The sequence below is a fragment of the Eublepharis macularius genome, chromosome 11, assembly GCF_028583425.1.
Source record: "Eublepharis macularius isolate TG4126 chromosome 11, MPM_Emac_v1.0, whole genome shotgun sequence".
Classification (NCBI taxonomy): domain Eukaryota; kingdom Metazoa; phylum Chordata; class Lepidosauria; order Squamata; family Eublepharidae; genus Eublepharis; species Eublepharis macularius.
In genome coordinates, this window is record NC_072800.1 from 71,597,220 (window position 1) to 71,611,970 (window position 14,751).

General features: G+C 39.9%; 1 protein-coding gene across 5 annotated transcripts in view; it reads right to left on the reverse strand.

Annotated features, from left to right (window-relative positions):
- The window catches only part of MPP7 (MAGUK p55 scaffold protein 7), a 162,936-nt gene that overhangs the window by 62,045 nt on the left and 86,140 nt on the right, over positions 1–14,751 (reverse strand). For all 5 annotated transcript variants that reach the window (XR_008597834.1, XM_054991352.1, XM_054991353.1 and 2 more), the window contains 5 exons: positions 11,637–11,718; positions 9,122–9,207; positions 8,302–8,376; positions 7,938–8,134; positions 7,343–7,407 (listed from right to left, as the gene is read on the reverse strand). Coding sequence is in view for 4 of the 5 variants with exons in the window: in XM_054991352.1 (XP_054847327.1) it covers positions 7,343–7,407; positions 7,938–8,134; positions 8,302–8,376; positions 9,122–9,207; positions 11,637–11,718 (505 nt within the window). In the remaining variant the exon portion in view is untranslated. The remainder of the gene's footprint in view (positions 1–7,342; positions 7,408–7,937; positions 8,135–8,301; positions 8,377–9,121; positions 9,208–11,636; positions 11,719–14,751) is intronic.

The following is a 14,751-nucleotide window of genomic DNA, read 5'->3' on the forward strand; positions in this document are numbered from 1 at the left end:
TTAAGATCATACTTTGGAGTCATGTGAACTACAACGTGCATGTATGTACAAGGGAGACCCTTGTTAAAAACAGTCTCCAGCCAAGTTCATATTCTTCATTGTTTGGGAAAACTGACAGAACCTGCACTTCCAAAACAAAGACTTTACATCTCCAAAGGTAAGTGCAGGGAGCTGCTCATCCTCCCTTTTACAGATGTGCAGGGGGGAGCATGTGCAAAGGAGCTTTGGAATGTCCACAGCTGGTCTGCACATGCGCAGTTCCCACAACAATGAACCAAAGTTCATTTATAATCTAGAATAATCAAACCCTGGTTACAAACTCACTCTAATTAGCATCAGCAATGGCTAGCACTGTCAAGACACAAAAACAAACCAAAAAAGGAGGAAGAATTATATAGATTCCTAGATCATGATTAGGGAATGGTCTTGCCTGTACTAGCCTGGATATAATTTAGTTTATCTACAGAAAAAAACAACTCTAAATATTCAAATTCTATTTAGCATTTGGAGGGAATAAATGCCACTTTTCAACTCTGTTTTTACACTAAGACTTTTTTACAGGTTGTTGCCTTCTTCAAAGTTCATGCCTAGTGCTTTCCTTTGTTCATCACCTCCAGGGCAATGATGCAGATTTTGGTTGTTGTGGGTTTTCCGGGCTGTATTCCCGTGGTCTTGGCATTGTAGTTCCTGACATTTCGCCAGCAGCTGTGGATGGCATCTTCAGAGGTGTAGCACCAAAAGACAGAGATTTCTCAGTGTCACAGTGCAGATTTTCTTTGAACTGTTCCCTGCCTGTCTGCCCCACAGCCGCCGTATGACTGCTGATAACATTATTTCAGATGACCTATCCTCTTGGACCATAAGGCAGGGTTACAGATAGCTGACATACAAAATATATGGATATATGCCTTATATGTTACACATCCCTCCCGCCCCCGCCCCTCACACACAGAGAGTGAGAAGCTGTTTTTCTCTTATTTGGAAATAAAATAGCAGCTGGGATAGGGCAGGGAGAAGAGTTCAAGCTCCAAGTGTGGAACATTTCCGCATCAGTTGAATTAAACTAGCTTAGTTCAGAGGGAATGGAAAAGTCTCTTCCATCTAAACTACTAGGTGACTGTATATATGTTGAACATTGTATAACAAAACTGTTCTGGTGGACCTTTGCCATTATATCACCTCACAGAAGGGCAGACTTGAACTGGTATGGTTAAAATTTGCCTAGATCTTGCCAGTGATTGTTCTCAAGCTCCAGCTATAAAGCTGCATAGCAATCAACCAGTCAGATGGGCACCTGCCTCTCTGAAGCAAGCCTATGGCCAAATTCTGACTTCTTTTCATGGTCTACATATTCATGCCAAATATATCACAGACTTGAACTGCATGCAGTGCTGGAATAAACCAAGAAAGATGAAACATGCAAAAAATCTAAGGAAGAAGGTAGTTGTAAGATACATGGAAAGAAGTTGATTTAAAAAATAATCAACAAGTTACTTGAACAAAATTTAGGATTTGTGCAAAAGAAGACTGATTTCTGATTAATCTGAGATGACTGAGAAATAGCAAAAGTCCATCTCATACTAATCAACATGAATATGCTTCAGGGCAAGCTAAACATTTGCTGTACATGTAGTAGATGTATGACTATCTAGTGTACTGTTGAAAAGCACGAGTGCTTCTGTTCTCCATTCTGTCATACGGCAATTCTCTATAATCACAACAAATCAATGCTTGAGACATTTCTGCTAAACTAGCACAGGTTTAATTAGGCAATATATAGGATACAAGATTTACAAGAAGCATATGAGAAACAAACATACACAAACACATGAAGCTGCCTTATACCAAATCAGACCACTGGTCCATCAAGGTCAATACTGTCTATTCAGATTGGCGATGGGTCTGCAGGTTCTCAAGTAGAGATCTCTCACATCATCTACTACCCCAATCTTTTTTCTTAAAGCTGGAAGTGCCAGGGACAGAGCCTGGGACCTTCTGCACACCAAGCAGATGCTCTACCACTGAACCACAGCCCCTCCCCAAACAAAAAGTAATGATGTGTTCTTAAAATCGAGTGCAATACAATGAATTTCAATAGTACTCTTTAATGAAACAACAAATGTCTACATTTACAGTGCAATCCTAACCAGAGTTACTCCAGTCTAAGCCCAATGATTTCAATTGGCTTAGACTGGTGTAACTTTTTTAAGGATTGCACTGTTAGAGACTGAACTCCAGATGAATGCTGTGCCCACAGCAATACTGCAAGACAAGCTACCGAGACTCTACAAGAAAGCATTCAGAAGACTGAAATCAAAGTCAGCCATATTTGTTAAGAACAGTGACTGAGGAGTATCTAGATGCCAAAATAAGACACCAACTATGAAATAATGACAAGGCTTACTGTCAATTTGGCTTAGTGACAAAAATAAACTTGCATAAAGACTGTTTTGTGCCTTGCTTTTCTTATAACAGGAGAACAGTTTACAGGGCTTGAAAGGATTATTGCAGCAAGTTGCAAACTATTACATATTTTATTTTCAATGTTCAAATAACCCATAAAATTGGTATCATACACAATTTTCAAAAACCTTTAATGTGCTATTTAATGAAGTTTATTTTTAAAACACAACTCATTTTTTCTTAGATATAAACTTACCAAACCTCTTACTAATTATGCTCTCTCTGTGTCACATGAATGTGATATTTCTTCATTTCAGAATCTCAGCTGCCACAATATAAGATAAAAGCATCTATATTTATGGCAAAATTCATGGTGGGATGAGTTTAGTTGTACGTAAAATAGAAAACAAACTGAAGAATTTAATTCCTGAAGTTTGATGCTCTCTTTTGAAAACCACATGATGTTAAATGCAAGGCGAATTTAAATAGCAAAAACACATTATCCAGGGTGGCCGCCCCAAGCCCTACACTTATGTACTCCAGAGGAGCCATTGCCAGGGAACAACCTCACCCAGGCACCACTGAGGCAGGCAGCTCAACCAAGGGCTGTGGGGAAAGGATCAAGGGCAAGACCATGCCCAGAAGTGCACTAGCAGCAGCCTCGGAGTCTTGTAGGCCCGGCACATGACTCAGGAGGGAGACAGGGCTCAGGCAGTAGACTGTACCTGGAGAGAGGCCAGAGGAGGACACTAGCAGCAGCTGGGGCCTCCTGGGGGCTGGGCAGGCAGGGAGAGGAGGCTCTTAAAATCTCTGTGAAGGGCAGAGCAGGAGAAGGGAGGGCCCAGCCAGAGTGGCCATTGGCCCAGATTCCTTTCTCTCACCCTAGGCCTGCCTCTCAAGAGATGGCATTGGGGGAGCCAAGAAACAGCCCATTCTCAGAAAATCCTTTATTAAGCCAGCCCAGATCAGGGCAGGAAAGAAGGGCCAGAATTCTCTCAAGGAGTCAGTAGAGAGTGGGATGGCTTGAGAGAGGAGGGGGGGCAACAAAAATCATTTTCTCCATACCCTGAGATTCACCTAGGGCTGTGGCTTGGAAAAAGGGATGTTGGAGGCTGCTGCAGCCCCAGACTTTGACCCTGCTGAGAAGGCGTCTGACACATATACATGCAAGTACAGCCCAATGCTATCTTTGACACTGTTATTATGATAGTCTCCAGGTGAAATAAGCATCAGATATTCACAAAAGTAAATGGCTGCTTTTTCTTCTACACAATCCCCTTTACCCAGAATCTCCCTCTCTTCAGGCCTCTAGTCAGTCAAAAAGGAGACTACCACAAAAGTCTTGCACAGCATGAACCTAGAAGGGGTGGCGGTGGTGGCTTTATGTCCTTTTTAGATTTGTACATTTCTGGAGATATATCAAGTTTCCAAGCATTCTTGATAATTTACTTCTGATAATATAATTCTGGCAAAACAGTACCCTGCAGAACTTTGAAATGTATATCCTTTGAAGTGCACATGAAATACAAAAATTATGTGCTACTAAAGAACAATTCACTGTTCAACTGCACAGTTACAAGAACTACAGCTTCAGACTCTCTCTTAGGAAGGAATACCCAACTGAGATGTCACAGGACAGCATGCACCAACATAGCTACACCACAGGATTCCATAAGAGGCTGGTCAGCTGTGCAATGGCTCCATGATGTCTGAAGAGACTTGGAAACAGAACATCTCAACCAGTTTCCAGATCATGGGTTTGAGTTCACTGGTGCCTTAGAGACAAGATCTGCTGTTCTTCTGCAGATCAAGACGGCTACCTACCTGAAACTTTCTATATTATGAAACTCTGATGTGTAGCATAGCAGCCATGTACACACCCAACACCAGGATCTAAATGGAGCCGTAATAATACTGTTGTGACAGTCTGGCATGTGATCACTTATTTACTGCACGTTGCAACCACTTATTTATTGGCATGACTTCTATAAGAGTATTGCTTTTAGAATCTTATGTATTTTTATTCCCGTTTGTAAACCAGCATGGAATACTTTTAATAGATAAGGCTTATATCTAATGATGTATTATATTTTTATCCTGACCCTCTTCAGAAGCAGCTCAGGGTAGCATACATGGTATCTCTCTCCATCAATTTTATCCTCAGAACAACCTGAAAAGGTAGTTTAAAGTGACAGCTACCACATGCTCAAGCAACTTGCTAAAAAGGGGAATCTTTGCCACAGAACAATAGTTACTAGAGTCTTCTGGATCCAGTCACTGCTTCTTCACAAGAGGTTTCACAATTGCCTCAGTCAATGCACCTGCCACTGCCCCCTCCTTTAACAAAGCATTTACTGCTTCCTGGATCTGTCCCAACAATCCCTTTTGACTAGATTTAATAAGCCAGGAACTGTTGCCTATGGATGACATAGGGATCCAATCATTTTCTGTTAGAGAAAAAACGTAAGGAATAGTCTTCCTTTAACCACTAATAAGTCTATGCTGGAGGATCATGGGACCTGCATGGACAAAAGCCAGCTGGGTGGTGGGATATCATAGTAAAAAGAGGAATTAGGTATAGTTGTTAAAAAGTGGGTTGGATCCCACTCAGAGACTGAAGGCCTCCTAAGCAGCTTGCCCACATCATCGTGCCTTTATAACTGAAATTCATCCAAACTCTTAACCATCCTGAGGCTTTGGGAAGGACATGGGTACAAATCCAATAAATAATATATAACCTATCAATCCGATCTATCTTCCTTCCCTTACCATTTTCTACTACAGTTTTTTCTTCCATGAGTTCATTCTACTCTATCACTCCTTTTTTGTTTTTTTAAAGAGGATTTCCCATATTATCTTAGAGGTCATTATGTAGGATACTCAAGAAGATGCTGAATACTAGAGTTTTCAAAATGTATGTAGGTTGTTCTGCTCCACTATCCTGCCTGACTTCAACTCTGCCATTAAAATAATTTTATTTAAGGTAATGTTACTACACTTATTCACAGGTTGACAGGTAGCTTTGTAGCAGAAAGTATGATCTTCAGCATGCTAATTTTCATTGCATAGCTATGCAATAGACAGGGGAATTATTCCTTTCAAAGAATTTGCTTTGATGTAATGTCAGTTAAGTCAGACACATAACAGAACATGATACCATATTGCTCCTGGTGCATTTTATGACATATGACTAATGTTTCTGCGGTAAATTAATCATTTTAATGCCTATATTTTGAACAAGTCTCCTTGTTTATAAAAACATTCCCATCTAGTGGAAGGAGAAAGACTGAATAAGTTTGGCTGAGCAAACTTGGAAATAGCAACTGTTAGTATGCAGGCATGATGATGAACTCCAAGAACACTCAAAACAAGCAAGATGGTGGTGATGGTGAGGCAGAGTAAGAATCTGAGAAAGTAATAAATTACCAGACAATAAATATTAGACTTCTTCAGGAGGCACACACTTGAATATATAGTACTTCAGGAGATACATAGCTTGACTCAGCAAAGGAGGTAAAGGTTTAGGGAAGAATAATAGTTTTTGTACTTACTTCGACACAGTAAATGACAGTGGAAATGTAGGTAAAGAGAGACCATTTATACTCACTTTAATAACATATGAGCCTAAAATAAATTAACATGACCATGTAATTCTAGGAATGAAAAGCAATTTATCTCAGCATGCTGATTTCTTGCTTGCAATTTTAACATTATTGTGACATTAAGATGCTATCACTTGAAATTTCAAAGAAATAAACCCAAGGTTAGATGAATTATGTTTTAGTACCTCCAAATTAAGCATTCTCCAAACATGTATTGTCCTAAGAGTGCTTAATGACTTTGAATGGTTAATTCACTCAGTGAAGCAAAGGGGTTTAATGCCAACATTATACTTAATTATTCAATCACTGGACACCTTGCAATGGGAATATAAAAGAAGGTAAAAAGGGATCTGAGTCTCTCTCAGCAGTAAAATGGAAAGATTAATAAAAAAGAATCTTCACTTGACTACTGGAATCAGGGGAAATTATTACAAATTATTTTGATGGCATTATAAACCAGATATATTAGCAAAGATCTCAGGAAAACAGACTCTACTGGAAATGTGGCAAACAGAAAGGGACATTATAATGGGGAAATTCTGGAATATAGCGCATAGAGAAATGGTAGAAATGATAAACCAAAAAGCTGAATGTTCTCCAATGATTTATTTGTTAGGTGTTTTTTTTCAGAAAGAATAGGAGTATAGACATTTGGTAATAAATTTAATAATTACCACAAGAATAATGATCATGAAGAAATTGAGAAAATAAGCTGTACCAGGGAGAAAGGAAGGGTTATGAAGGATATGGCAAATTATATTAATGGATAAAATTACAAATTATAAACATATAAGTAAAGGAAGGAAAAGTCACAAAATAATTTTAATAAAAATGGTCTCCATTCATTCAATATTGGAATAAGTACAGAGAAAAAGAAGCAGCATTTGAGTATGTTTGAGTAACTGAGTATATGGGGCTGGTATGGTAAATGTTGCGGGGGTTTGCAGTTTGCTGTAAGTTTTACAAAGATGCTGTCACTTGAATTGATAGTAAATGAGCGAACCATTCTGAACAGAAGAACCAGTGAGCCACTTTCAATAGGTGATTGTATTGACTTACACTGTGCAATCATCCTTGAGTCTCAGACAGAAAGGCAAACTTGAATAATGTAAATAAATATTTTAAATTTCCTTTAACATTTACTTTGCTTATGAAGGCCTTCTGAATGAGGCTGTTTCAGAAAACAAAAGAAGTACTTTCCTTTAATGAAATTACAGTACTTGTTCTAAAGAACTTGGGGCTACTGACAAGGATAAAAGTGAAAATGTATATTATGGATTCAAGCCATTTTCAGTGATACCAAAAGAGCTTTTTCTTCCACAAGATAATAGACTTACATGATTTTCGATTGGAAATTTTCAGTGGCTGAACCTGTATATCACATCTCCTCAATGCAAGTCTCCTATAAAGTAGTTCAGAGGAAGACAGAAAGAGAAACACAATTTTGTTGCTATTTTGGGATTAATAAAAATTCAGCATCAAATCTTTCCAAAGCACCCAGGTTTTAAAAAAAACTCTGAAACATTAAAATCTACTCAAGCTCTACACAATTAAATACTGGAAATCTAAAGAACAAAGCTTGTAAGTTCTCCAGAAACAGCTGCAGTTCTTTTTCCTACACAGCATAGTACAGTACATCAATGCAGATACAGATGATGATGTATTATTTCCCATCTGTTTTTCCCACCAAACTGGATCAGGACTTTTCTGTCAGGTTTTGTCATTATTAATCTAACCAGACAAATGTAAGGAAATACAAAACTATTCAGGCAATGTCTTACAAAGCACAGACATTTTACCACAAGGCAAAGTTTGAAAGTTTATCGACCTTGTAAGCCACAAGGGCAAGCATACCAATTATACTCCATGTATACTGACTGCATTTTCAGTAACAAGGGAAAAAGACCCAAACTCTGCTCTGTAACAACTCACCTTTCCTGGAACTGTTTTGAAGGAATTAAGCCTGCTCTGGGATTGGCATCACCTTCAAGTTTGGCTTGCCACCAGGTTGCATCATCTTGGCTCATGATCTGAAGAATATCACCTTTTCTGAAAGGAAGTCCAGCTTCTTTACAGGGAATTGCTTTATCCTCACTGGGTTCATAGTCAAATAGAGCTTTCATAAAAATCTGGAAGGAGAATGCTTTACAATTAATATTTTGATGTAACTAGCCTAGCCCCTAGCCGCTAGCCCCGCTCATTATTGCTTACTGGCAGACATGCCAAATACATGCTGAAAGACAATTCCAAAATGTTTACATATGGGGACAAAAGCTCCTTCCTCAGAAGTTCTTACCTTGCCTTCTTTAGATGGGGTTTCTTCTTTGATACTAGGTATAATTTTAAATGTAATGGCTCCTTGAGACTGGGACTGAAAAATATTGGGGGGGGGAATTAAAAACTTACATTTATTTAAAGAGCAAGCAAAAGCAGATAGACAAGTTGCTACATGGCCAATAAAACCTATATAGTCAGGTGTGTACCTGATATAGGCAAGCTCATAGGTGTTTACACACATTCTTCTACAGTGCACCAGCAAACTACTGGTGGATTACATTTTTCCAGAAGGGTCTGAATCTTTTCGATATGAACCAGTAGGTTCATTGCACAACTGTAACCAAGTTTTCAAAGAAATCACACATTAAAAAAATGATATAAACTGTTGGTTTGATTACTTTCAAATGACCATGCTGAAACAAGGTTCAGTTTTGTCAACACACAACAACAGGAGTTAGGCTTTTATTCTATCATCTGGCTGGGAACCAAAGAGCTGCTTAGGCTCACGTAAAAAAGCAAACCTGCAAACTATTGCCTTAAATGTTAAGCACTCATTTATCTGTCTACGGTGCTGAGAAGTGTCTTAACACTTCCTCCCAATGGAATTTGTGCAATTCAGTATAGATTATAGATGCTATTGGTCTCCTGCTCAGGAAAGAGTGTTTCACCAACATGAAGACTTAAAAACTTTCAGCAGTCCCTCTTTGTGCATGAATAACAATATGAATGCCAGACAAGGATATGAAAAGTACCTAATTCAAAAACATGAATATGCTTCTCCAAGAGCCATGAATTTCAAAAAAAAATATTTTCTGGTTATTAAAATTAATGCAACCTACCAGAATTTGTATAATTTCTTCCGGTTTTTTATCATCTACAGGAATTCCATTGACTTCTTTAAGTTCATCACCAACATGAATGAGACCTACAGAATATTATTTAACATAAATCATTTTTATTTAATAAAATAGTCCATCCCCAAATTTCTTCATATTACATTCTTTCCAATTTGGCCTAAGCCAAAGGCATCAGAGCTCTGTATTGCTCCTGATAGTCCATAACTGTATAGGATAGCAAAGGCATATTTGAGGGAACTGAAGGGCCCACTTTTCAGTAAATATTTTTCAACGTCTATTTTTGACAAATAAAAACAGTTTACTTTAGAATTTATTTTCCTTTAGCTCTTTTGTTACTGGCCCTGAAGCCTGAATGACAGTTTAAAATGCCAACTTAAATAATTTGAAGGAAGAAAGTACCTGCTTTTTTCAAGGAAAGCTTCCTGTCTTTGGGTTTTCAGTATTAAAGTACAAAATGAAAGACTGCCACGTTAGAAACTTTTCTCCCATCTTTTTAAAGTTTAGACTTTGAAATCATCCTGTCCTCTAACCGAGAAATGTCTTGCCCCCACCCTATATTGATCACAAAGGCAGCAAAATAAAGAAAGAAATAAAAAACTTAAAACAAAAAATAAACTTAATGCATACTTGGGGGAAGTCCACATATACAAAGAAGTTTCAAGACAGCCAGCCTCAACCTTGAACTATCTATCCTGAGGCAGTGTGGAGGAAAAGTATCCTTCCTTTATAACTTTCAGCCTTCCATCTCCGAGCAGGAACACTGTATAGTTCTACAATGCTCCTGTTTTGGGCTGATGAAGCACTCCTGTAAGGACTTAGAAATACACTGGAACATCTTCTCGTGGATCCTCACTTAGTGAACAACACTGTGAAGTGCAAGCCAGAGATGTGTGTGTGTTTGTGTGTGTGTGGGGGGGGGGGGTTCCCAAGTATGAAGAAAAATATGAAGTTTGAAAAAGAGACAGTGGCCGTAATGAGAACTGATCTTACTCACTGCCCTCTTGAACTTGCAAGGCAGTGGAATATATTCAAATCAAGAGGGAACGGAGAAACTAGTGTGCTCAAGTACCCTATCAGGAAGCCAGGAAGTCTTGAGACAAAGCCCCTCCCCCCAATCTCTAATGCAGCAGCACACTGAGGGGAAGGTAAAAAATTTGCTTTTGCTGCACTGCACCACTAGTGGCTAGACAACAAACCTTCCTTACACTGCAATCCTAAGAAGAGTTACTCCAGACTAAACCCAATGGACTTCAATGGGCTTAGACTAAAGTAACTCTTTTTAGGATTGCATTGTTAGTCATCTACTCAGAGATAACAATTGGTGAAATAAGGCAACTGTGCTACAAATTTAGACTGCTGAGGTGAATGATTGGGTAAGCAGGAAACTACAAAACTATTCCCAGGACACAGTCTCATATTTTGGGGTGGGATGTAGGGGTGTGCGGTTCAGAAATCCAATTCGGGAAAAATTCCCGAATCGGACCTAATCCATAAAGATTTGGGATTTCCACTGGCCCCAATTTGGAAATACCGAATCAAAGCTTTCAGAAGCATTTAGAAAGCTTCGGGGCTTAGTTTAAAGGGCCCTGCCGCTGCTTGCAAGCAGTGGCGGGACCCTTTAAACACCATCCAAACAGCCCCCCCCTTAACTTGGCCCTGCGGTTGGTGGTAGCTCTGGCCCTCCCCGCCGCCCGCAGGGCTGCAGAGTGGCAGAGGTGGTGGTGCGGCAGGAGGCGGTGCAGCGGCAGAGGAGCCGGCTGGCTCCAGGCCGCCGCTGCCACCACGCTGCTGCCGCCGCCAAGTGATGCTGCTGCAGCCATGGCCGCCAAGCAATGCAGCCACCGCAGCGTGCCGCCGCCACCGCTGTGGCGGCGGCTGCTGTGAAGCGACGCCGCAGTTGCTGCTGAGCAACGCTGACACCACCACGGCCACTGCCAATGCAATGGCGGCGGCCCACCGCCACTCAGCTGATCCCCCCTCCCCCCTTTCCCTCCAGCGCAAGGTAAGTGGGTGGGGGGTTGCCCTGGGGAGTGGGAGGTGGGGGTGGGGGAGTCGCTTCAGTATGCTCCGAATATTTACAAAGCATACAGAAGCCAGTTAAATACCATAATTCCGAAGAGGCTTGCCACTTTGGAATCACAGTATTCCCGAATTTCCCCCCCGCTTCGGGTAAACCCAAAGCGGGAAACCTGACTCGACCTGGCCCTGCACACCCCTAGTGGGATGGTGAGAATGACTCCCCCCAACTTGGGCCCCAACATCTTTCACTAATGAGAGAGCACAGAATTGCATCTATCATGCTATAAATATCACACTAGTGCTCTATTTTGATAGTTGTGTGTAATCTATATTTCAGAAACTGAGGTGTGTTAACCAGAGCTGTGGCTATGGCTTTGCCTTTGCTTGTTCAGGCTTTAGCTTTTGCTAAATTTAAGGTTCATTTCGTGCTCTGGTTGGTCATTACATTTAAGGAACTACACATTTTAAAAGCTCTTACCACTTCTATCTGCAGCTCCTCCATGCATTATCCGAGCCACAACAACTGCTCCAGTATGCTCATCTCTTTTAATCGTAGCCCCCTTTAAAAATAATAGTGTTATAATTTCATCTTTGACTGCTCAGATTTTTTAAAAAGATACACAATATGTTTTCCCCATCTCCTATATTATCTGTCTTTAAAAGAAGAGCATCTCACTTAACAAAATAATTCTAACTCAGCCAAGGAATCTTGGAGAGTATGCCAAAGGAAAAAAGTGACCTTGAAAATCATTCCACATTGCACCACTTTCTTTGGAACACATATGGGGAAGAGTTCAATGTTACAAAAAGAGGGCTCTCTCTTACATTACTGTAACTGTTTTTACAATTATACAACAGGTACAAGACAAGTGCAGCATGAATCAAGACATACGCAGGAGCTGATGAGGAAGCCTACAGGAATAAGTTATTTATTACAAGCAGAAGCCACTTCCTTATCCAGGATGTGCATTTACCAATCCCATTCGCTTGCCCCTTAGTGCCGGTCAGTTCTCTCTATTCATCTCTACCCTTTACTTTTTCCTTCTTCAGATGCTAGTTTTTGTACCTCTTCTCCACACCTTTATTTCCAGGTTGCCTCATCCCCAGTTTCCAGTCATTTATCTCTTATATCATCTCAGATACACACCTAACTGGCATAAATTAGTTTCCCCACAGCTATTATTTCTCTTTACCCCACACCATAATCTCATTACTATCTCACATTTATTGCCCTATCCCACAAGCTTTTCTTCCAGTTTTCATTCTATGTAGTCTTTACAAGCATGCAACTTTTTGATAAACTGTAAAAATATACAATTTCTACTCAAAGAAGTGCACATTTCTATGTTTTTTAAAAAACTAGTAGATTAATGAAGCCATTTTAAAAATAGCTTGTTTACTGCAACAAACACCCACACTGAAGCAAAGGAGGGATAGGCTTGCCAGAGCTGTGGAGTTTAAAAGACAGCCAGTGGCTGCTTGAAGGGCTCTTTAGAGCTCAAGTGTGGATGGAAGGGTTGGATAGAAATCTATTTTGTCTGCTGTCTCCTGTTCCTGCTGGCCTCAAGTCACTCTCCTGCTGTAGTGCGGAGCTTGCCTCTGCTTTGCATTGCTGCCCTCTCATTCACTGCTTTGCCTCTGCTGCAGCTACCTGCAACAGAATAATCTGGCCATCGGAGACCAGCATCCTGAATACAATTTGGGATTCTCCACTGTTATCCTGCACAGATGTAATTATGTGAGATCAGCATAAATGTGGCTATTTAGCTGGTTCAGAAATCCTGGATTGCATGCCCGTTAGCGAGATACTAAAATGTTGAGTTTTACAAGCAAGAATAGAAAACGTACTTGTGCAGAACTAATCAGTACCCTGAACTGATGGGTTTGTATAGCAGGTTACTATCTTATTGTTGGTTTCTCAGGGGACTGATCCACTCAAACTAGGGTAACTTAATTCTGAATATCATGTTCAGTATTATCGGATTTTAGGTTATGAAAGTCATTGTTTGCTAGTTTATTCATTTATTCATAGCCCACCTTTCTCACTGAGACCCAAGGTGGATTACCCACAAGTCAATAAGTTCAACAGCTAGGACATTTCAATTGGGTATGTATTGCAGAAATTTGAAAAATAGCATAAATCTGAACAAAGTGATGATGCATTGCTGAAACAAAGCGTAAGTAATTAAATCTGACATCTTTAACTATGTGGCAACTACCTGGTAGGAGTATACCTACATCAGCAGACAATACCCAGTCCCCTTACCAAGTCATCTCTCTGAGCCATTTCTTACACCACAGTTCTATACTTCAGTTTTGCATAGTTTGAAGTAGCCAGGAGCATGGGAGCTTTCCTGACCTCCTCAGGTAGGTCATTCCTTAAGGTGGGGGCTACCAACCAGCATCACTTCTGTCTTGCCTGGGTTGTTTCAATTTGTTCCTTTCAGCTATTTGACCACAGTTGCCACGTAACAACTCTGGACCTCTTCTGCATCCCCAGGGGATTTGGATAGTGAGATACAGAGCTAGGTATCATGTGCATATTGATGGCATCCAATTCCATAGTGACGAATGATTTCTCCGAAAGGCTTTACATATAGGCTATATAACATGGGACCTAGCAATATGTGGAACCCAGCAAGATTATTCCCATACTTAAAACAGCAGGTTTCCAACAGCAACTCTTTGAGTCCATTCCATGAGGAATGACTTAAACCAGTCCAAGGCACATCCCCAGATACCCACTTCTGCCTCCAAACACCTTAGCAGGATGGCATTGTCTACTGTAGCAAAGGCTGCAGATAGATCCAGGAGGAACAACAAGAAAACATGGCTTTTGTCTATGGAGGTCATCAACTAAAACCACCAGAACCATCTCCATCCAAGCTGTGTTTGTAATAATGAAGCAAACAAGCACAGACTCATTTATTTAAGCTTTAAAACATGGCTCCTCATTAAGTTGAACCATTAAATCCTGTTTTCCCATGTAAAAGAACACGTCAGGAACATCTGATATGTGAACATTCAAAATATATCACAAGAGGCCATTAACTATAAAAACTACTTTGATGTAGTGGTTTACAGTGGTTGAGATATGGATTCAAATGCACACACTGCCATGAATGAAGTTTATTAGATGACCATTGGCTATTCACTTTCCGTCCGGATTGTGCTGAAGACAAAAAGGTTTGGGTCAACTAGAAACAACATCCTGAGCTCACTGAAGATAAAAGTTTTGTCAGTGTGCAAATTATGACAACATAAAATGTAAATCAAACAGCAGAGACATTTTCTTCTCATATACTAGAGAAATTGTTGTCCACCCAGTAACTACTCATCTTTACTTCTGTGTACTTCCTTATTTTATATTTTCATTAATCAATATCATAATTTTTTCAAGAACAATAGTATTTATGAAATAACAGCTCAAATCACTGCTTTGCCTAATACTGTTTCTCCCACAGAAAATCTGTAGGCATTTGCTCAGCTCTGACTACAACCTAATGAAAAACATGTCTGAATTTTCAAAGACACCAGAAAGTCTAATATGAAAACAAATGAAATCCTCAGCAAAAGGAAATTTCTGTTGCTTT